The sequence below is a fragment of the Erpetoichthys calabaricus genome, chromosome 1 (assembly GCF_900747795.2).
Source record: "Erpetoichthys calabaricus chromosome 1, fErpCal1.3, whole genome shotgun sequence".
NCBI lineage: Eukaryota > Metazoa > Chordata > Cladistia > Polypteriformes > Polypteridae > Erpetoichthys > Erpetoichthys calabaricus.
In genome coordinates, this window is record NC_041394.2 from 130192407 (window position 1) to 130216265 (window position 23859).

General features: G+C 41.1%; 1 protein-coding gene across 2 annotated transcripts in view; it reads left to right on the forward strand.

The window, feature by feature from the left end:
- pdlim2 (PDZ and LIM domain 2 (mystique)) overlaps positions 1-23859 on the forward strand; it is a 187531-nt gene that overhangs the window by 81594 nt on the left and 82078 nt on the right. For both annotated transcript variants that reach the window (XM_028806199.2, XM_028806208.2), the window contains exons 4-6: positions 14376-14445; positions 15104-15255; positions 22245-22317. In XM_028806199.2, the coding sequence (XP_028662032.1) occupies positions 14376-14445; positions 15104-15255; positions 22245-22317 (295 nt within the window). The remainder of the gene's footprint in view (positions 1-14375; positions 14446-15103; positions 15256-22244; positions 22318-23859) is intronic.

Genomic DNA, 23859 nt, shown 5'->3' on the forward strand with positions numbered 1-23859 from the left:
ATGTTGCAGCACTTCTGCTTTGATATGTTACACATGGGGGATTCAGTATGGTTGAGGTTCAGAGGCAGCTTGAAAGCTGAATGAGCAGTTCTGCCACCCTCTAGAAGAGTTGCAGCAATGCCAGAAGAAGCCACAGCTATGGCAATGTTACGTTTTGCCATAGAAGGTTTATTAGGAATGTCTTACCAGTTCCTCCTGGAGCATCAAGGAAAAACACCGTGCCAGTGGCTGACGCAATGCTGCTCATGATTTGGTCATAAACTGACTTTTGGTCACTATTTAGCAACCGCTCGTTATTTGTGACTATATTGGCCAATTGTGAGGTGTTGTAAGATGTCTCTTTCAAGTACTCGGGATTTGACGTAAGTTGTGCCAGTTCTGTTAAATGTGAAGGCAAACCATAATGATGAAGAGATTGACCTCCAATACCAATTACGTAGTTTTCAAGCAACTGTAGACAGTTGTTATAGATCAAATTTAACCACTGGTGGACTTCTGTTCGTATATGATCTCTTTCAGTCTGTCTCCTAATATCTTCTGCTATGCTGTCTTTATGTTTTTCCCATAGGTTTAAGGGGTTTTTCATTTGGCAGAACACCAACATGACAGCAAACAGTTCACGGATCTTTTGAGGTGAGCGAGACAGAGCAGCTTCCTGTAGAGTCTCGTCCCAGTTGATATCGTCATGTAATAAACAGAGTGCCCTGCAGGCTGACTTATAGGTCGGATGTAGGACACCATCAACTGTTCTGAGAGGTTTGAAAGATGTGGGACCTGTGATTTTGTTGAGCAGCAGTCGAAGATGGTAGCATTCAGAGTTATTCGGGTGTACAGTGTAGACCCGTCCCAGTACATTATCCTTTTTCACTCCCGAATGTCCTGGTACAGGGTTGCCCTGTTTCCTTCGATGAAACATGTTGTTTGCCCACACATAATATGATGGAATTTCATTATAATGAAGTTGTTTTGCAAAATCATCGTGTTTGCAAAGGTCAAAGAACGCTAAAAGGGTGGTTTGTGGTGGATTTTGTACTCTATCGCCAACGTTGTCTTCTGTGACATAAATTCTTTGTCCGTTCTCAAGATGCAGAGCAAGATGAACGACCGGAGGGAAACGTTCTTGAATGGGAAAACAGAAAATGCACCAGGCTGCTTCAGAGCTACTAATGTAACGACCAGCTTCGTATCGAGATACTTCGTCATTTTGATTTTGTATTGTAAATACTGCCTGGTCACTTCCCTTGTTAACATACTTGCAGATGTATTTGATTGATTTTACTGAACTGCAAAATTCGACATTGATGTGAGCATTGAAGAAGCGGGACAGCACAGGACTATAAGGGACCACCCATCTGTTGTCAATATTTACTCCTTTGATGTTAATTGTATGACCTCCATCAGCAGGTGCGCGCCGGCAGTACTGAGGGTAACCATCTTCTCTGGTCTGAGTTTCTGAGATGAACGGACGCGGGTACTTCTTAGTGCATATTCTGTTGATCATGCAGGGTGAGTTGATACAGTATTATGAGGTCCACATGGGCCGTGAATCATGGTGGATTTTACTATTTTGTGTAGGGCAGGGTCAGTCTGTGGATCAGGAATTTCCGCATGGATGACTTCATCGATGAGAGCTGGTTTAATCCCATCCTTTAGCCACAATAGAATGTGTGCATGGGGAATACCTCGCTTTTGCCACTCTATGGTGTACATGTAGCAATTTGTACAGCCGAAAATGTTACTCTTCGTGAGCAAGTCTATCATTTTGCGAATCTTGAGATGAAATACACGACTGATAAGGTCGTGGCGATCGTGAAGTTTTTGACGTGGAAGGAGAATTTCAGTGATGTCAGGCCATTTAGGATTGCAAGTAAATGTGATGAATAAGTCAGGGTGGCCATAATGACGTACGTATGTCATTGCGTCTTGTGTACGCTCGTGCATATAGCGAGGTCCTCCAGTGAAGGAAGATGGTAATATCACAGCTTGACCAAGTTCTATTAAATCAGTGTCATTTTTGTCAATAGCATCTTTTAAGTGAACGTAATTTTCAGCTCGTAGTTTTTTCTGATTTAGTCTGATATAATTTAGTCTTTCGGATTCAATTTTTGCGTACATATCAACTAAAAACTGATTTAATAAAGTTCGGAAGAAAAGGATAGTATTATCATGATGTTGTCTGATCATAAGCCGGTATGAAAAGAAGTTTGCTGCAGAGACGGTTTTGTTCATAGGTAACTTACTGGTAGCATGAACTTGAGGTATAGACACAGAATAGTGGTCTTCACCATAGCAGAACATGAGAGGATATTGAAGTGCATCATAGGCTCTGTGGGTTTCCTTAATGCGTTGTAGTTTATTGTCTCTGGTTTTCAAGACAAAATCTCTATTGTTGAACGTTTGCCCAACGATGACAACACCAACTTGATGAACTGTGGGTTTATTAAATCTGCCTTTGTGTGCATGTAATGGTTTTTTGTCTGCGTGAGTGACAACTTTGAAGTCTTTGTCATCATCTGAAATACTGTCCATTGTGGAGTGGAAGTCCTAGATGTAGGTGTTACAGTCATGGAGCATTTTTTGTAATTGCTTGACCAGGGTTATGTTAAGTCCAGAAAAATTAGCGCAGCGGATTTGTGCTCCTTTTCATCGTCCCCGACGAAATAAATTTGCAAAAATTTGTGTTCCTCACTCGGCATAGGTAAAAGACTGCCAATCAAGTGATACACTTGTCCCTGAACTTTAAATGAAGGCATAAAATTTCCCTCAACGATTTGGTTAGCACCAAATGACGTCATTTGAAATGCGCTGTTGTACTTTCGAATATTTGAGGATGTTCGCCATTTAACGGCATTTAACAGGCTCTCAAGAAGGTCAGGAAGCTTACGTAAAGGAGTGAGAGAGACCACCGTTACAGCACAAACCAGGAGACTCGCATTTCCACTTCTGAGCTTGACAATAATCACAGTGAACATCCATGGATCCAATGTGTACTGTTTTGTCAGACTCATAATGTATGTTTGGGTCTTCTTCAAATCCACAATTGGCTTTTTTGAGCCAAACCTGTTGTTTTCGTATGAGCCGCTTTTCATTATTGGGATCGTATCTAGAAACAGAAGCTCTATTAACTTGTGGATTTGCCTCCGTGTATTTAGCGACAGCGTCTCTATGAACTTGTGGATGTGCTTGCGAGTTTTTAGCGACAGCGTCCCTATTAACTTGTGGATGTGCTTGCGAGTATTTAGCGACAGCGTCCCTATTAACTTGTGGATGTGCTTGCAAGTATTTAGCGACAGCGTCCCTATTAACTTGTGGATGTGCTTGCGAGTATTTAGTGACAGCGTCCCTATGAAGTTGTGGATGTGCTTGCGAGTATTTAGCCACAGCGTGTTTATTAACTTGTGGATTTTTCTGCGAGTATTTGGCGGCAGCTGCATGAAGTTGCTTCCATCTAGCTGCATCAGAAAATCTACCACGACGTCTGATACGCCTCCTTTTTACTGTGTTCTCACAGCTTGGATTGCTGCTGTCATAATCAGCTCGAGCTGGATTTGTGTTGAACTGACATTCGGTATGTGTCAATCGATATAAGCATACAACTGGCTTCATCAATAACTTCACATCCATCTTTTGAGAGTTGAAATATTCATAAACATCAAAGTGTCCACTACTCAAATCGTTACCTGTGAATCTAAGATGTTTAAGAGGCATTGACAGTTCTCCAAAGGTGTAAAATATTTGGCCATTTCGGTACACTTGAAAGCGACAACCAAACAATTCAGCGGCAGCCATCAACTCACATGCCGAACCATAGGTGAAGGGCTTAAGCATTTCAGTCTTATAGTGCTCGTGCGTACTATAATTATCTCCTGTACCATCATCAGTCCACACTTTGAACCTGTCCCAGTCATTTAATACATAAGACACAATGTCCCTGCGGATATCAAAAGTGAGCCTGATATGTCCGTGCAATATGTAACACAGAGAATGGAAAAGGCAGGCGCCATCTCTGGGAATGGACACCACTCAGTAAGTGATAGTTCTTTGATTGATGGTGATCACCTCGATGGACATGTTAATAGGGGTACAGTTGGAAGAATAAAGGGAATGGGTACTTGATCAGTAAACAAAGTATAAAATACCTACACAATAATTATAACAATCGTAATAAACGAAATAATAACCCATGGATTAAATAAAAAAGCTGCTTCCTTTTCGAAGCAAGCAAAAACGACAGCCTTATATGGCGTTCGTTTAAAAAATAGCGGAGAAGCTGCGTAAAGGCTGTTTCACAAAAAAACAGTGGAGCGCCTTATATGGGCAGGCAGCGGATTAAATAAAGGAAATGGGTACCTGAACAGTAAACTAAGTCTAAAATAGCTACACAATAACCATAACAATCGTAATAAACGAACAATAAAACAGTAGAGAACCGCGAAGCAAGGAAAAAGGACGGCCTTATATGGTGTTCGTTTATAACACAGCGAAGAAGCTGTGTAAAGGCCGCTTCACAAAAAAACTGCAGAGCGCCTTATATGGGCAGGCAGTCAGGCAAAGAAAGGGATTCAAATAACTATAATCGTAATAAACGAACAAAACAACAGCAGAGAAGCCGCGGATTAAATAAAGGAAATGGGTACCTGAACAGTAAACTAAGTGTAAAATACCTACACAATAACAATCTTAACAAATGAACAATAAAACAGCGGAGAACCCGAGGATTAAATAAAACCTACACAATAACTATAACAATCATAATAAATGAACAATAAAACAGCGCAGAACCCGTGGATTAAATAAAAAGGCTGCTTCCTTGGCGAAGCAAGGAAAAAGAACGGCGTTATATGTCGTTCGTTTATAAAACAGTGGAGAAGCTGTGAAAAGGCTGCTGCCTTGGTGAAGCAAGGAAAGGAATGAACACACCGCAGCGAAGAACGGCCTTATATGGGCAGGCAGTCAATTACGTGGGAGGCGTGCTGATTTCCGCAGCAGCTGCACTTATGAATATGCTAAGCACAGTCCTTCACCCGCGAATATTTACCTTATATGGACAGCCACTCAATCACGTGGGAGGCGTGATGATGCAAGACGCAAGAAGCAACCGCCTCACACGGCGACCGAGCTGCCTGCTATGGCCGTATACAGTATACGAAAGTAGGTTCCAGTTATGTCCGTTACGCGTAGAATTTCGAAATGAAACCTGCCTAACTTTTGTAAGTAAACTGTAAGGAATGAGCCTGCCAAATTTCAGCCTTCCACCTACACGGGAAGTTGAAGAATTAGTGATGAGTGAGTCAGTCAGTGAGTGAGTGAGTCAGTGAGGGCTTTGCCTTTTATTAGTATAGATTTAAATTAGAAATTTTACATGAGTTAGACTGATGTAGTAAATGTTGTTTAATGCAAATATCATCCAGGCTCATCTCTTTCAGTGGCTATAGTGCTTTTCTCATTTACACAGTTTGTATGTTTCAGTGACACGGGCTTGAGTCTTTGCATATTAAGATCTGTAAGTACTTCATATTTCTGACAGCAAATGTAGACTCTGGATAAATGAGCGTGTAAAGAAATTATAAAAGCAAACAATTATCTCAGCAATAATAAAATGGTAAAAAGGAATGCTGAAAATTTGGATAACCTTTAAGTATGTACAAAGTTTATATGTAGGGCAGGGTGCTCAAGTTCGTCCTGGCGGGCTACTGTGGCTCAGGTAATTTGCTCTAAACCAGTTGCCTCATCACAAGGCAAGTCCTTGCCAATATCAAAACTTATTAAATTTTATGGAATTAGAATAATTTTTCTTGTTCAAAGAACTGCAGGACACCGAGCACATAGCTGTGTGGTTGTTATTTAGATCTGGTATCTACCCTACTCCTCCAGTAAGATAGCCATCTGTAAAGTTTACTTGTTTGTTGAATTGTAAGTATCTGAACATAATATATTTCTGTTAAAATTTTCTGGTGTTTGGAACAAAATAACAGGAAGCACATCCCCGTCTTGACCTCTCACAGCTCAAAGTGACCAGAGTATGAACTTCCAAAAATTTTTTTCTTCAGTTTGTTTCAATGGCTGAAAAGGTCCATATTTTTGAGACATTTTTCTCATTTCATATTCCTAATTTCTTCTGCATTCTGTTAAAATAGTTAAAACATAAGTTCACAGAACTGCATTATGACTAACAACACTGGTAGCATCATTTTCCTGTTTACCATCTGATGACATTCCTGTTGCTTAATTAGATTAATTTCCTTTTAGTGATTTTCCCACTTTTTGTTGCTGCAATATTCCTGTTCTAGAGATGGTCACATTATAGGACTACCCTTGTTGATTTTTAATCCATTCCCTCGACATTAACTGTGTCCTTACCCTACTCTGTTTTCTTCCAAGGCCTTCTCTAGGCCTTTAAAATGTCTGTCAGTCTTCATATACTGTAGTTCTGTAAACAAAGTACCTTACGAGCTAACAGAAACAATATTTCATGGCAAAAGGAGTGAGTCCTAAAATGCCACTACAATACTGAATGGGCCCAGTGTTTGGTGAGCTGCTAGTGTCTCCGTCTCTAATTAGTCCACAGTACAGAGTGCTTTGTGCTGCCCGATTATATGAGCATATTAACTCGTTAGCTGAACTGTTAATTGTCTGAATTCCCAGTTCTCAAATTCACATCTGCACATTTTCCTGTGGTCTAAACACACAGTAGCCTTTAGCACCTGGGGCCAGATTACTGAAGGTGAAATATTTTTTCCCTACTGCAAAGCTATGGTGACTTATGTTTTGTGTTAATCAGCAGAATTATGCCCATTCTGTTATCTACCATGTAATACTAGAGTCAGTAGGTACTGTGAGGGATTATGATGATTTTTTTTCTTTTTCAATATACTAAAAGAGAATTACATTTACCAATCTGTCCTTTTTTAGGCATGTTTGTTTTATGGAAATTTATCATAATGAACAAAATCAAATTTGTAGTACTTGTTTCTTATGTTTGTAAACTACCATAACAGACAAAAACAGAAGAGCCCTTAATATTTAGTTATGCTTCATCTATAGGCAGCTGTATAAAAATAAATAAATATTTCAACAATGTTGTTCATTATTGATACATAAAGTCTTTGTAGCAACTTTGTAACAACTCTATCTGTGTTTTCATTTGTTATTGTTCCCCATAAAAGAAATTACAAAAATGTAACCTCCACTGAGTGAGACTAGGGTGTATTTAGCACTATTTTAAAGTATATTCAACCAACTGCTAAGAGGGTGTATTAGTAATACTGTATTAGGCACAGGACAGCTTACCTTCTTTGATATGATGTAAAGTTTAAGAAAATAAAGCAAAATAAATACTACTGCCATAGGTGGTGTCCCACTTACCGTTACACACAGGATAGTGGGGGCTCATTGACTCTGGAGAAAAAGGACTTACCAGTGGAGAAAGTGGACTTGGATAGGAGTAGCTGCTTGAATGCTTATCTTGGCTACACTGCAATGTGTCTACAACACAGATGGGAAACAGGGAGGATTTCTGAGCAGTAGATACTGTACTTTTTATTGTGCATAGCCAGGCTCAGCAACTAAACACACACACACAGCCAAAAATCATCTATAGCTTTTTTGAAATTTCTTGTGCTAGAATCATTGTATTTGGGTGTAGTACATCATGTCAAACTGAGAAGGGTAAGGCTCTTTGAACACTATTTAACATTTAAAATTTTGAGTTTTATTGCTTGGCAATCCAGTAAACAGCCTCATAATTCATTCTACGACTTTTCAACAATGCAGTTAGAGTATCTTCCCCTTCTCTAATCACTGTTTGCTTAAAATATTCATCTCGCTTTCCCAAGTTCTGAATGGCGAGTCTTGAAAATCATCATGTTGTACTAGTGGGCTACAGAAACTTCAGTGATGAGGTCCACACTAATTGAGACACAGGGTCTGTGAATTGAAAATCATAAACCTCTCCAGATCATGGGAGACATGAACAACAGCCTAAGAACATCTGTGAAAAAATTCTTAGTAACTTATTTGGTTAGGTTAGTACTGGTACAGTCACTTCCAAATATACATTTTTTTAATCGAGGCTAATTGTTGACAAAGGTGTATATTATAATAGAATAACAACAAAGTATTGAGCAAACTGCCAAAGCCTCTAACAGCTATAAAATCACAGCAACTATTGTCTTGACACATAAGTTGAGCATACATTTCACTATTGCTTCTTGCTAAATCCTAGCAGGGAGGACATCTAGCTTTACAGTGAAACATAGTTTGCAAACTACAGGTATCTGATTTGTGTTCATTGTACCTTACAACTTTTCCATTTTTGTCACAACCCAAATAGTTCATCTCCTTTCCATTTGAATCTTTGAAGGGAGTTCAAAAAGTCATTTTGCTTTAACAAAATGTACTTCACATAATTGCTGCTGTCCTTTATGCACTTCTGCAGTGTGTAGATCCATTTTTCAAAACACTCCTGGAATTACTGTTTTTTTCAGCTTTGCCAGCTCTTCGTTCACTTCCTTGATCATGTCTTCTTGATCCTCGTAGCATTTTCCACACATGTTGGCCTTAATTTTGTGGAAGAGCCAGCAATCACAGGGGAACAGATCAGGTGAGTAGGGTTGATCATCCATAAGGTTTATCCCAGAGGCAAATTAATGGTCTTGGTACCAGTCACTCAACTTGCATTTGGGGTGATCTTTCTTGAGATTTTGGTACACTTCAGCCAAGCATTTCTTTTGTAGACACTTAATGACATGGTGTGGCCTTCATTAAATGGGATGGCGGCCATGATTCTATCATGAGAGAAGAAAATGTTGAACATCACCTTGATGGCAAACTTCACATGCTGGGTTTGCTTTGGCAGTGGTGCTCCTTTTTCGGACCAAGCCATGCTGTGCTACTTTGTGTCTTGATCCAATTTGAAGAACCAGACTTCACTTTTACCTTCATTTCTTGTCTCCATGATGATCTAGTAACCCTAAAGTTTCATGAGGTTTTTGTGAATAGTTGAATAAGACTGAAAAATATCCACCACGGGGAACAATTTCAAAAGTCTGTGCAAATAGACTTTTGGAATACCCCTCGTAAAACCAGTGAAAACCTGTTTCAGAGTTCTGATCCCAAATTCTCCTCTGCTTGAGAGTGAAAAGGTCCCAGTGTCTGCAACATTTATCTTGTGCTCTGCAGGTCATGCAGGATCCTAGTCCCTATGCACACATCTGAAAGCCCTAGTAATGGCAAGGCTTATGTCCAGGTTCTGTCATTTCATAAGATAACATTCCTCACATGTAGAGATGCCTCAGATAAACATACCTGCAATTACCTGACATTTTCAGAAATGCATTTTCTGATGGCTTAAAGCTAGTGGTTTGCTCTATTGACAGAGTACCAAAATTGTACTCTCCATGTAAGATGGATTAGTTTTATTATAAAACCTACCCCTCTTGGGCTACTTTTTATCTTTAAAAAACGTTCTCTTTAACCTATGAACAAAGAACAAATTAGTACTATTGCCAGGTATAAGGGTGGGGGTTTCTTTAGCCTAGAGCTTACAAGTATCTGATATGTGATACAGTACTTCATCAAAACAAAACGAGCACTACCCCCTCTTTGTTAGGTTAAATCCATTACATTATAACTGTGACTATCAGTTATATGAATGTTCTCTAACTTTTTGAAACCAAGAAAGAGATTCAAAAAGCTTTAGCAACTTGGCTCCATTATTTCCTGGATTTCAAGAGATTATACATGAATGGAGTATATCTGTCAACAAAAAGGAAAATGCTGCCAGAAGGAAGAAAAAAAGTAGATTGACTCGACAGGATCTGCACATTGTTAGCCTAAAACCATATTTTTTTCAAGGTATTAGAATAAGCTGTGAGTGCATTCTGTCATACACTCTTTGACTTTACTGTAGGTGATGCTTTGTCAGTTGGCATCTCCTCAATTTTTGCTGATGACAATATCTCAAAGAAATAAGGAGTGCATACAGCAGAGTCTTTTGGCACCACCTTGCCATGTTTTTAGAAAATTGCCGTGGATTATTTAGAAATATCTGACATGCCACAGTATGTCTGCTTTCAATTTAAAAAATGTTGATTTTGTGGCTTATATCTAAATTGTCAGAAAATGTTATCTATATATATTTATTTTGTTAATCTGTGATGATACACACTTTGACTACATGACTCTGCAGTTTACTTCAGGTTCCCACAGCTCCATTCTTTGAAGTAGTTTTTCCTAGTTTCTTTTCTGAATACAGTTCTAATTTACTTCTATCATTGTCCAAGAACATGTGATTCGCTGTTTTAACAGACTGATCTCTCTTGGACCTCCATAATTAAAACTTTTGAGAATTTTAACCTACCATTTAGTCCTTCTGGTTACTCATTTTTGCTTTACTATACGTCATCTTCATATTACACAAGTTTATTTACTGTAACAGAATCTATGCATTTGCTCAAAAATGTTTTTGATAGTAGTGACGAGAAGCATGTCAGATCAATTGACATTAAAATGTGCTATTTTTTTTTATTGCTCAATACTTTGCAGGAAACAAAACATACTTCCATGGTGTAAAATATGAAACCAGCATTTCAGCTCATTTGGCTAGACAGAAATTAAGGTGATATTAATTTTTAATGAGTATTTCAGTAGAAGATGTACCAGTAGAAAAGCAGTCATTTAGGCAGTATTGGGTCTGACTGTTGAGTCAGATTGCCTAATTCTGAGTTTATATGTTGGAATGCACCCATATAGTATGGTATAACCTTATGATATTTGTATGCAGAAACACCCAGTTTCATTGACTAATTATAAACTAAGTAATTGCAATATACATTTCCTTTACCATAACATACGGTATATGAGTTCTTTTCAGATGTCACTGTTTAGAGATCTTTGGACTTAGATAGAAGAACAGCATAAAGAGAAATTCATTTGCCTTTGTTGCATGTTAGCCAATTGGATTCAGTTAGTAAATGCTTTGTTCCTGAGCCTACACAGCATTGTAAGCAGCACTGTATTTCCAACAAAGCCAATTCATAGATCTAATCTCCGCTGTTAGTAATGGACGAGGGCAATTCAGCCTCAGCAGTTTTCTCTATAATAGCCCTAATTAGGTGGAAAATATAAACAATGGGTAACCTGCTAGGCGGTCAGTTTGCAGCAGGACGCTTTTAGTAGAAGAACAGATTCCAGAACTAGGTTAGTGTTTTCATGCATTATCCACAAGGTTAGGGGAATCACTTGAGAGGACACTTTAGTAATTGAAAGAAAAAAAATATTGGTTGCTATTTATTTTTGGAAGACTTTTTCCTGTTTCTAAATAAAAAATATATCGTTGGTTGTTTTTGCACTTAATATGTCAATGTATCCATTGATTACTTATGTACAGTCATTTTGCTCCATCTTCCAGATTGTTTTTCATTAAATATATGAGTGGTACAGTGGTTAAAACGGATGTACATAGATCTAGCATTCTGGGTTTACATATAACACCTGTGGGTAGTGTTTATGGTTTTTGTAAGTCTTCATAGGTTTTCTGTACCACCTGCTCAGACATGCTAGTTAGGTTAGTTGTAGAAATTACCTCTCTGGCTGTGAAATTGGCCTACCTCTAATCTCTTTACCTACTGAGGCGAAATACAATCCTAAATTGGAATAAAAACATAGAGAATATGTTAAGTGGGTAAAGTGATGGGAGTACTGTAGTAACTGTCGTAACTCTCATAGTCTGTCATAGTCTCATAGGTTTGAAGGTGGGAAGCACTTGTTTCTTTTTCATTACAATTCTTTGGCTCAGTGTGCTTGATATGAAATTGTTTGATTTCTCCAGTATGGCAATATATTATGCAACTAATCATATAAAAAAGCACCTTCTCTCTGTTTTTCTGCCTAATCTGACTTGCCACCTAAGGGCAAACATGTTAATCTGCCCAGGGAAGTTTGGAAACATGTTATTTACTGTGCTCCTAGGATCATCAAAGAAAGCCTGTTGCATTTTGTTGCGAAGGTGGCTTCTCTTTTGCATTGTTGCTATTCTGCTATGAGGAAGAATGACAAGCACAGATTAATTTCTTCACAACACCTAAAAACTCACCAGTCCAGTCCTTGTGCACTCCTAAAAGAAAGAAAAGCTTTGTAAATTCCAATAAATCTTTTGTTATTATTATTTAATGGGTTCTCATTCTGACATAAGGAGGGGAGGGCTCCTTTGAGGTTTGTTTTAGATCATAGCTGGGCACATGATTAATTATGCATGCAAATTAGCCCAGCAGTGTTGTACTACCAGCAGACAAGGATCAGTGTTGTATATCTGGTGGCAGTATTCACTATGGTCAGCTAGTGTACTCTTCAAATGAAAGTATTGCAAGTATTTTTTTTTTTTTTAAACACATGTTGGATGGAGATCCACCTGCAGCACTGATCCAGTTGTGACATTACAAGCAGACCAGCAACAAACTTATAGTAGGCAAGTGTAAAATTTCTGCAAATGGCTGCTACAGCTCCGTGATGTCATGCAAGCCTCAAAAAGCATCATATGGCGCTTGAAAAAAATGTTTACCCAACCTGGCCACAAGGAGTATTTCCTTGAAAATGTTTGATGGAAACAGCATATTAGGTGCAAAGAACTCTTGGGTGAATTTTGGCGATCAACACTAAATCTTATTAAACATGTTTGTGGCTGTGTTCTCACCTGTCAACTAAACAGTTAATGTCCTTCATCTAAGTAAGAAAGCAAGCTCTAAATGTTAGCAGCATGATCATTGTGCCATATTATCACTGCATCCTGACACTGAATAACATAATGATGTTAAAATATATCTGCCAGAATTTATTTGCTCAAGTACCATCTGGTGTGCTGTGTTACAAACTATTTCTACCAATGAGTATAAGTGTAATTCTGAAAAGTATAACATGAAAAATGATTTTATAGTGGCACATAAGGATTGATTAGAGATTGTCATCAAAAGTTCTTAATGGCAGAAATTGTCTTTACTTTTGTTACACATAGTTTATCTTCCGCAAACTGATACTGTTTTTTCTGTTTGTGCTGGAATGATGAGAATTTCCTGTTATTTCTGTCACCATAAAATAAAGTTCCCAAGAACAATTTTATGAACCTGTTAAAATAATCTTTCTGAACTTTTTTTATAAGTGTTACTTTTGCATTTTAAATAAGTTTACATAAATTTTTAAAATCATTTAACCTTATATCAGAAGTGGATTTTGTAAATAATGCAAGACATATTATTTAATTTTATGATTCAGGAAAAAACACTGAGCAGACACTGACCTTTGACAGGGTGGAAGTCCATTTCGGAATACGCACACACACAAATTCATTCTACGTCAGTTTAGTTCCCTCAGTTTTTTTTCCTTTGATATATTTAGAAACCTTTTAAATATTTGCTTTATTATCATGTAATATACTTTATCTTGTTATATGTTAACCTGTAAACACACCGCCACATAACACTTATGTAAAATGCACTATAAAAATTAACGATTAATGGGTAGAACTGCATATGGAAGACTAGAAAAAAAAAGACTAGAAAAGATGCGGACAAAGACTAGAACAAAACAACTTTTTGAACAATATTTTGTTTTATAACCATCTTTGCTATTTGAAATTCAACTGAAATCAACTGAAAACACATAAAATGATGTGTGACTCAGTAGACCTTCCCCACACCTGATGTGATGGCAGCACTGAAGCTCTGTCTGATTTTATTCTGGCTTGAAGATGAACTACTAGCTGGAAGAATTGGTGAGGTGAGATTTTCATGGATATCCATGGCAGAGCTCTCAGAGTGCCAGTCATTTGGGTGTAGTTAATAGGGGATTTGGGAATGTGGATGTTGAAAGAAGTTAGGACCAATGCTGACAAAATTTACCATGCAGATTTGTGTTATCCACACAGTTATGACCAGTTCCATTATAAAAAAAATAGCAATCTGGAAAATTTCTAAGAAATTGATTTTTCTTTTAAACTTGTGAGTGGGCATAGAGGATAACTACTGAATCTTCTTAATAAGACAAAAGAACCTGAATGGTGATACCCTAAAAGAAGTATGCGTAGGTACAGTATGAACAATTTAACAGAGGTTTGCCCTGCATTGCCATGCCACATACCCACCTTTCTTTCAAAGCCATATTACAGCTTAATTTCCTAAAAAATGTATTAATTTTATTTTAATCCTGCCAGCAAGATGGGTAAAGTTAGGTTAGATTTGATTATCACTTGTTTACAAAAAGATATTAAACTAATGATGTTTAATTAATTGTTGTCTTTTTTGTTGACATTTACGCAAGTGCTGGTCCAATTTTTTTTGGAATTTTTTTTTTGTATGCTTAAATATCTTTTTTGTTTTCAACAGACCAGAGCCTGCTCCTGCCAGCCAGTCTAATGGAGTCTCAACACCAGATCACCTTGGCTACAAGTTTCAGGTAAGTGGAGTAAAGGGTGATAAGTTGGGCACTAGTATGTTTCACTGTATTTTGCTATTTTATGGAGCCCAATCGCTGATGCAACATGCACCCTTTATAGTGCACTGTGTAGTGGGTTTCCTTACAGTATCACACTGATTACCTAACAGGAGATGCAGTATACATTCTTACTCTGACATATGAGCACACTGCACCATGACTGTGTGTATTGTTAAACTGCTTTCATACACAGTGACTTGTACTTGCTCTTGCCATTGCTGTACATTACAGCGTTTTATAAATTGAGTAGTGCCACATGTGTTCAATACTTTGTCTACCAGACAGTAAGATAAAATTGTTTTCTTGAGTGTTGACCAGTACAGAGTGAATGTCAAAGCACTGATCTTTGGGAATAGGAAAGATACACTAACTACATATGGGAAAGCCATGGTAGAAACTAGGAAGTTGTTTATTGGATTGTCAGAGTTAGGAAGTCGCATATACTGTATGTCACTTTGACACAGTATGCCACACCAATGGAGTCATTCTGGTGCCTGTAGTTTCAGAACAGCTGTAGGTGATCTTTAGCTTTGTTTGTGTTTAGTCATTGGGTCTGACTACACAAAATACAAATTTACATTATTCACAGATCCTCTTTGTTTTTACTCCTCTTTTCTAGGAGGCATTGCAGTGTAGCCGAGATGAGAACTTTAACAACTATACATTTCCAAGTCCAACTTCTCCACTGGCCAGTCCTTTTTCTCCAGAGCCACTGAATTCTCGTTATTCCATGGGCAATGGCAAGTGGAACAACACCTACAGCAGCAAGAGGTACAGTAAACACCACTGGTATTTTTGTCTATTGTATTCTTGGTTTCTTGAAATTTATATCAGAGCAGGAGAGGCATCCACTCATCAAAATTATTACTATACACCAATCCCAGTCAGTTGAACACTTACCCTTCACCAGGCCAGGATTTTATGCAAGTACTCTGGAAATGTGTTGCAACACTATTAACTATGCCTCCATGCTACCTCTGAGTATTATGCACTGTCCAATTCTGAGGTGCTTTATAGTCATGAAATTTAGTGAAGACAAGGCAGTAAAGCATAAAGACATTAGATAACTAGCACTCAAGCCCCGGGTTGATTCCTAACTGAAATATTTACTGTATGGCATTAGAACGCTCATCAGAACTTTGTGTGGATCTCTGCTTTCCTCCCTCAAAAACTCTTGCCTTTCATTTAAATATGATACAAGTTTTTATTGCCATTGACTGTTGCGTCTTTCAGGAATAATTTTTGTTTTGTGCCATTTACTGCAAAGTTATGTTCTTGCTTGCTCCCACAACACTGTACTAGTTCATAAAGGTCACTTCTGTCATGTGCTGTCTAATAGGGAATTCTTCAGACTGAAGGAGGAGACACTTCCTCACTTGTTCTTCTCTTAGTTTCTCATTTTGCATGACTACTTTTACTTTCTGTTCTCCGTATGACTTGATGCTTGGGCTTTAGTCAGAAAACCTACAAAGAGACTCTGAGATTGGTTTTTTTTTTAATTTTCTCATTAGCTATTTTTTATTATTCTTTCTGATTTAATTATCTCAGTAACTGCTAAGGCTTATCAAAGTTGTAGCCTACAGAACTGGCTTACTGAGGGAAGGCTTCCTTTGTACAGGTAGTCCCCAAGTTACGGACATCCGACATCTGACATACGACTTACAAACAGGGCCGCGGCTGCTCCTTCATCTATCTGGGGGATGTGATGCAGGCTCCTCGGTAACTGCCGCTCCGTCATCTTTGGCTTGGGGACGCTGCAAGCGGTGGCTGGAGGAGGCGATTTCGCTGCTCGCACAGTGTAGTGTCCCTCAGGTGGCTCTGGTTGATAAATGGGGCAGTGGGAGCCACACCCCATTCATTCTCAGTGGGCGGCTGGGTGCACAGTAAGCAGTGACCGAGGGTCCATAGTCACCGGGGCCACAGCTACTGCTCGTGTGCAGGACGGAGGCTTGATGGGGCGGTTCACTGCCCGCCCACCGCTCCGCCGCAGCTACTGCTCTTGACTGGGCGGAGGGGGGTGTTTCACTGCCCGCCCACCACACAGCCTTGCAGTGTCCCTCAAACGGCTGCCCCGTTCGTTCTCAGTGGGCAGCTGGTGATGCTGCAAGCGGTGACCCGGTTGTGGCTGAACAGAGGCCATTGAGGGTGAATGGGGCAGCGGGCGGCAGCATTGTAGTGTGCCTCGGGTGGCAGCATTGTAGTGTGCCTTGGGTGGCTGCCTGTTGAATGGGGCGGTGGTGAGCGATTCACTACCCGCCTTTGGCTGCACCCTGTTCGTTCTCGGTGGGCAGACGCTGCAGGCAGCATACTGTATGCAAGTGGAGGTGACTGTGCGGGGTGAGCGAATGGTGAATCGCCCCTCGCCGCCCCCATTCATTCTGAATAGCTAGCCTGCTTGTACTGTAACGTACATAGCAGGAAGTTGTCTCTCGTCAGTACACCAGATGTGCTGACGAGGGGTGCCTTCCTGCTGTGATAGCGTGTACAGTGCTGTGCAGAAGAGCTCATCTTAACCTTTTGTCTTCACCCTTTAACAATGTCTCTGAAACACAAATCCGATGCATGTGCTGGTGATATAGTAAAGAAGAGAAAAACACCATCATAATCACCATGGAAAGTAAAGTAGAAATAATAAAAAGTTCAGAGAGAGGTGAAACTCCATCATTCATTGGCAGAGCACTTGGTTACAATCGGTCAACAATAGCATTTATTAAAATAATGTACCTGTTCTCACTTACATACAAATTCAACTTAAGAACAAACTTACAGTCCCTATCTCGTACGTAACCCGGGGACTGCCTGTATTGCACTTCCAGTTAGCTCTCACTTTCTTTTAGTTTCTCCAGACAGAGAATGCAGTTAGGTAGCGGGGTTTTGAAGAACAAGTATAGAACAACGTAAAAGTTTTTCTCCTAAGCCACACTGCTTCTGTGTAGTCTCAGATTTGCCTCCCACTCACACAAATCATACCTTAATTTGTAATGTTCAGAACAACTGTGGTTGACAAAGTAACAAAAGTTTTAAAAAAAGAAAAGGGTATTAATTCTATATAGCAGGGTGCTACAATAATGCTAAAAGGGTTATAACATACAAAAATAGTAATTTGATTTAAATCGTAGAAGGACAAACAGTGTAAGAGATCCCTCAATACATTATAGGACCCATGTAATCTAGTACATTGTCTTTAGGAAGGAAGAAATAAAGGTATCCATCCATCCATCCTCTTCCGCTTATCCGAGATCGGGTCGTGGGGGCAGCAGCTTGAGCAGAGATGCCCAGACTTCCCTCTCCCCGGCCACTTCTACTAGCTCTTCTGGGGGAATCCTGAGGCATTTCCAGGCCAGCCAAGAGACATCCTGATCCCATGCCCGAGCCACCTCATCTGACCCGGATGACTGAGCTTCTCACCCTATCTTTAAGGGAAAGCCCAGACACCCTGCGGAGGAAACTCATTTCAGCCGCTTGTATTCGCGATCTCATTCTCGGTCACTACCCACAGTTCAATGACCATAGGTGAGGGTAGGAACGTAGATTTACTGGTAAATCAAGAGCTTTGCCTTACGGCTCAGCTCCTTTTTCACCACGACAGACCTATGCAGAGTCCGCATCACTGCGGATGCTGCACTGATCCGCCTGTCCATCTCCCGCTCCATTCTTCCCTCACTTGTGAACAAGACCCCGAGATACTTGAACTCCTCCGCTTGGGGCAGGATCTCGCTCCCAACCCTGAGAGGGCACTCCACCCTTTTCCGGCTGAGGACCATGGTCTCGGATTTGGAGGTGCTGATTTCCATCCCAGCCGCTTCACACTTGGCTGTGAACCGATCCAGAGAGAGCTGAAGATCACTGCCTGATGAAGCAAACAGGACAACATCATCTGCAAAAAGCAGTGATCCAATCCTGAGCCCACCAAACCGGACCCCCTCAACACCCTGGCTGCGCCTAGAAATTCTATCCATAAAAGTTATGAACAGAATCGGTGACAAAGGGCAGCCCTGGTGGAGTCCAACTCTCATTGGAAACAGGTTTGACTTACTGCCGGCAATGCAGACCAAGCTCTGACACCGGTTGTACAGGGACCGAACAACCCTTATCAGGGAGTCCGGTACCCCATACTCCCCGAGCACCCCCCACAGGATTCCCCGAGGGACACGGTCGAATGCCTTTTCCAAGCCCACAAAACACATGTAGACTGGTTGGGCAAACTCCCATGCACCGTCCAGGACCCTGCCAAGGGTGTAGAGCTGGTCCATTGTTCCGCGACTAGGACGAAAACCACACTGTTCCTCCTGAATCCAAGGTTCGACTATCCGATGGACCCTTCTCTCCAGGATCCCTGAATAGACTTTTCCAGGGATGCTGAGGAGTGTGATCCCTCTGTAGTTGGAACACACCCTCCGGTCCTCTTTCTTAAAGAGGGGACCACCACCTCGGTATGCCAATCCAGAGGCACTGTCCCTGATGTCCATGCGATGTTGCAGAGGCATGTCAACCAGGACAGTCCTACAACATCCAGAGCCTTGAGGAACTCCGGGCGTATCTCATCCACCCCCGGGGCCCTGCCGCCAAGGAGTTTTTTAACCACTTCGGTGACCTCAGTCCCAGAGATGGGAGAGCCCACCTCCGAGTCCCCAGGCTGTGCTTCCTCATTGGAAGGCATGTTAGTGGGATTGAGGAGGTCTTCGAAGTACTCCTCCAACCGACCCACAACGTCCCGAGTTGAGGTCAGCAGTGTACCATTCCCACTATATACAGTATTGACACTGCACTGCTTCCCCCTCCTGAGACGCCGGATGGTGGACCAGAATCTCCTCAAAGCCGTCCGGAAGTCGTTCTCCATGGCCTCCCCAAACTCCTCCCACACCTGAGTTTTTGCCTCAGCAACCACAAAAGCCGCATCTGCTTGGCCTGCCGGTACCTATTAGCTGCCTCCGGAGTCCCACAGGACAAAAAGGTCCTGTAGGACTCCTTCTTCAGCTTGACGGCATCCCTCACCGCCGGTGTCCACCAACGGGTTCAGGGATTGCCGCCACAACAGGCACCAACCACCTTACGGCCACAGCTCCGGTCAGCCACCTCAACAATAGAGGAATGGAACATGGCCCATTCGGACTCAATGTCCCCCACCTCCCTCGGGACGTGGCCAAAGTTCTGCTGGAGGTGGGAGTTGAAGCTACTTCTGACAGGGGGCTCTGCCAGATGTTTCCAGCAGACTCTAGCGAAACGTTTGGGCCTACCAGGCCTGACTGGCATCCTCCCCCACCATTGAAGCCAACTCACCACCAGGTGGTGATCAGTTGACAGCTCCGCCCCTCTCTTCACCCGAGTGTCCAAGACATGTGGCCGCAAGTCCGACGACACGACCATGAAGTTGATCATCGAACTGAGGCCTAGGGTGTCCTGGTGCCAAGTGCACATATTGACACCCATGTGCTTGAACATGGTGTTTGTTATGGACAATCCGTGACGAGCACAGAAGTCCAATAACAAAACACCACTCAGGTTCAGATTGGGGGGGCCATTCCTCCCAATCACGTCCTTCCAGGTCTCACTGTCATTGCCCACGTGAGCATTGCAGTCTCCCAGAAGAATGAGGGAGTCCCCAGAAGGTGTGCCCTTTAGCACCCCCTCCAGGGACTCCAAAAAGGGTGGGCACTCCAGACTGCTGTTCAGCGCATACGCGCAAACAACAGTTAGGACCCGTCCCCCCACCCAAAGGCAGAAGGAGGCTACCCTCTCGTCTACTGGGGTGAACCCCAATGAACAGGCTCCAAGTCTGGGGGCAATAAGTATGCCCACACCTGCTCGGCGCCTCTCACCAGGTGCAACTCCAGAGTGGTAGAGAGTCCTGCCCCTCTCAAGGAGATTGGTTCCAGAGTCCACGCTGTGCATCGAGGTGAGCCCGACTATATCTAGCCGGAACTTCTCGACCTCGCACACTAGCTCAGGCTCCTTCCCCTTCAGAGAGGTGACATTCCACGTCCCAAGAGCCAGCTTCTGTAGCCGAGGATCGGACCGCCAAGGTCCCCACCTTCGGACACCACCCAATTCATACTGCACCCAACCACCTTGGCCCCTCCTACAGGTGGTGAGCCCATGGGAAGGGGAAATAAAGGTAACTAGACAAAATAACAAACACACAGCTGACATGACCTTAACTTTTATAAGGTGTTGATTTCTGTCTGTCAAGTAGGGTTGATCTTCCACTTGCCCACCAAAGCAACACAAAGCACTTCATTCCTCACCTATTCCCCAGCCCCCCCCCACACACTGCCTTTCTCCATTTCAGACTCATACTTTCTTTGATCCTTGGGTAGAGAGCTGTAAGGGACTGGTTGTATGCCCTTTTTTATGATGTCACTTTCTCCTGCTTTCTGAAAGTTTTGTTCTACTACAAGGCAAGGCAGAAAAATCCTGCCTGCAACACTAAAATTGTGTTGTCATTTTTGTACGAATTTCCTTATGAGAACATAGCTGGCCATGCATTTTCAACAATGTTACAAGGCTATGGGTATTTTTAGTAGCTCCTGCTGTCCAAACATGCCTGATCCATTCGTCACTTTAGATGGTACTATGTTCAAAGTAGCCACCCTGCTGCCTGCCCTTATAACAAAGGTAATGCAGTCCCTGCTCAACCATTTTAATACTGTGTGCTGTGCTCTGTCAGCCTGAAGATCTTCCATATTTATTTCAGCTCTCTACTGTCCCTCTCTTTTTTTCTATTTCTGTAAAGAATGTCTGATATATTTAGCATCTTCTAAGTTGTTTGTAATAGAGTTCTCTGAGAAAGCACTACCTATTTCCACCTGGGTCACCCTTCTTTATCATCTTCTTTCATCATGTTCTTGCTTTTAGCCATTCAAACCAAGAGGCACGTTAGGTTATATAACAGATAGGTGTTTCATGAGATAACATAATTAATAAGCAGAATCAGTGAAACATTCTGCTTTTTAATTGATAAAAATGCTCCCCGTTTTAAACTTGGGCAGGTTCTTTTTCACTATCCTGTGTAATAACTAGGAATTTCATGAAATAATGGATTACACACTTCAGCAGTGCTTCTAATGCTCAACAGAAACAGAGTTCAGTGCATCAGGTTTAAGGTGCCAGGAAAGACAAATTCCACATGTTTTTGTGGTTTAGTGGGCGTTTAATGATATTACATTGCAGGAAGAATTTAAGTGAGATGCTTTTTGCTCCAAACACAAGAGCTGAATATGCTGTTAGTATCAACAAAAAGCAGTAATAGCGGTGAATATTTCCTCCGAGCTACGTAAAACATCATCATGAGCAAACACCCTTCTAAACAAGATCAAAGCAAATTTGAAATCTGTTTATTCATTTACCTTGAATCAGTGCCCATGCTGGTAAATGCAGTTAAGTTAAATTTTAGATTGTGTTCCTATCCTTCACCAGGTACACTCCAGGTCATTTTGGAACTGACATCTGACCTGAGGGCACATGTTTGGATAGTAGGGGAATGTGCAGACACGTCCACACAAGCTTACTCATGTGTAAATCTGTACTGTACCCTGCAAAGACTTTGTCTATGGCCTGCTCTTAAATCCACATTTTTAGTAATAAGAAGTAGTAAGACCAGGCTTGCCATATAAGTTAAAATAAAAAAGAAAATATGTATCTAATTTGAACCATATGATTTTTTTAAGAAATATAATATGTTCCATAACATGTTGGGTTTACATTCCATATTACTTGATTTGTGATACAAAGTCATAAAGCTTTTGCTGTTTTTGTTGCAGTGCCCACACTGATTCCTGGTCCCCTGTAGAGAAGACGATCAGTCCACGTGTGTCCCTGTCCTCACCAGCTCAGGTATGTTTTGCATATATTTATTACTAAGTGATGGGATGACGATCACTGTCCTCTGTGAGAGAGAGGAGAGTGCTGCAGTTGTAACCTTTATGTTCAAAATGGTTTAGGAATGTTTTCTTGGAAATGCTTCGGTGGATGAGAAAGGCTGGTATCTCAAATTTAAAAATCAGAAAGAGGCATTTTGGGTTCATGCATGCTGAATTTAAGCAACGACAGACATATTTAAGTGGGAGAACATTCCAGACTCAATTAGTTTTAAGCAAAAACTATGCAGAGAAACTAAATTAATCAAACAAAAAGCAGCCTTGGCATTTCAAACTATTTTTTTTCCTTTAATAAATGCTTAAATTCTTTACAGCATAAAGCATTCTTTCTTAAATGCATTGCCAGTAATGTGGGAAACTAAGGATAGTACACAAAAGTTTAGTCAAATAAGCTAAAGAGATACAGAGACGGCTTTAAGACAAGGAAACACAATCTCCAAGTGCTCACTTTAAACTGCCATCTCAACATAGGTTGATCCTCTGTGCATGCATTCAGGACAGCATAGTTTACAGGTGCTGGTCATAAAATTAGAATATCATAACAAAGTTGATTTATTTCAGTAATTCCATTCAAAAAGTGAAACTTGTATATTAGATTCATTCATTACACACAGACTGATGTATTTCAAATGTTAATTTCTTTTAATGTTGATGATTATAACTAACAACTAATGAAAGTCCCAAATTCAGTATCTCGGAAAATTAGAATATCAATTAAGACCAATGCAAAAAAAGGATTTTTAGAAATGTTGGCCAACTGAAAGGTATGAACATGAAGAGTATGAGTATGTACAGCACTCAATATTTAGTTGGGGCTCCTTTGGCCTGGATTACTGCAGCAGTGCAGCGTGGCATGGAGTCGATCAGTCTGTGACACTGCTCAGGTGTTATGAGAGCCCATGTTGCTCTGATAGTGGCCTTCAGCTCTTCTGAATTGTTGGGTCTGGCGTATTGCATCTTCCTCTTCACAATATCCCATAGATTTTCTATGGGGTTAAGGTCAGGCGAGTTTCAAGAACAGGGATACCATGGTCCTTAAACCAGGTACTGGTAGCTTTGACACTGTGTGCAGGTGCCAGGTCCTGTTGGAAAATGAAATCTACATCTCCATAAAGTTCGTCAGCAGCAGGAAGCATGAAGTGCTCTAAAACTTCCTGGTAGATGGCTGTGTTGACCTTGGACCTCAGAAAACACAATGGACCAACACCAGCAGATGACATGGCACCCCAAACCATCACTGACTGCGGAAACTTTACACTGGACCTCACGCAACGTGGATTCTGTGCCTCTTCTCTCTTCCTCCAGACTCTGGGACCTTGATTTCCAAAGGAAATGCAAAATTTACTTTCATCAGAGAACATAACTTTGGACCACTCAGCAGCAGTCCAGTCCTTTTTGTCTTTAGCCCAGGCAAGACGCTTCTGACGCTGTCTCTTGTTCAAGAGTGGCTTGACACAAGGAATGTGACAGCTGAAACCCATGTCTTGCATACGTCTAT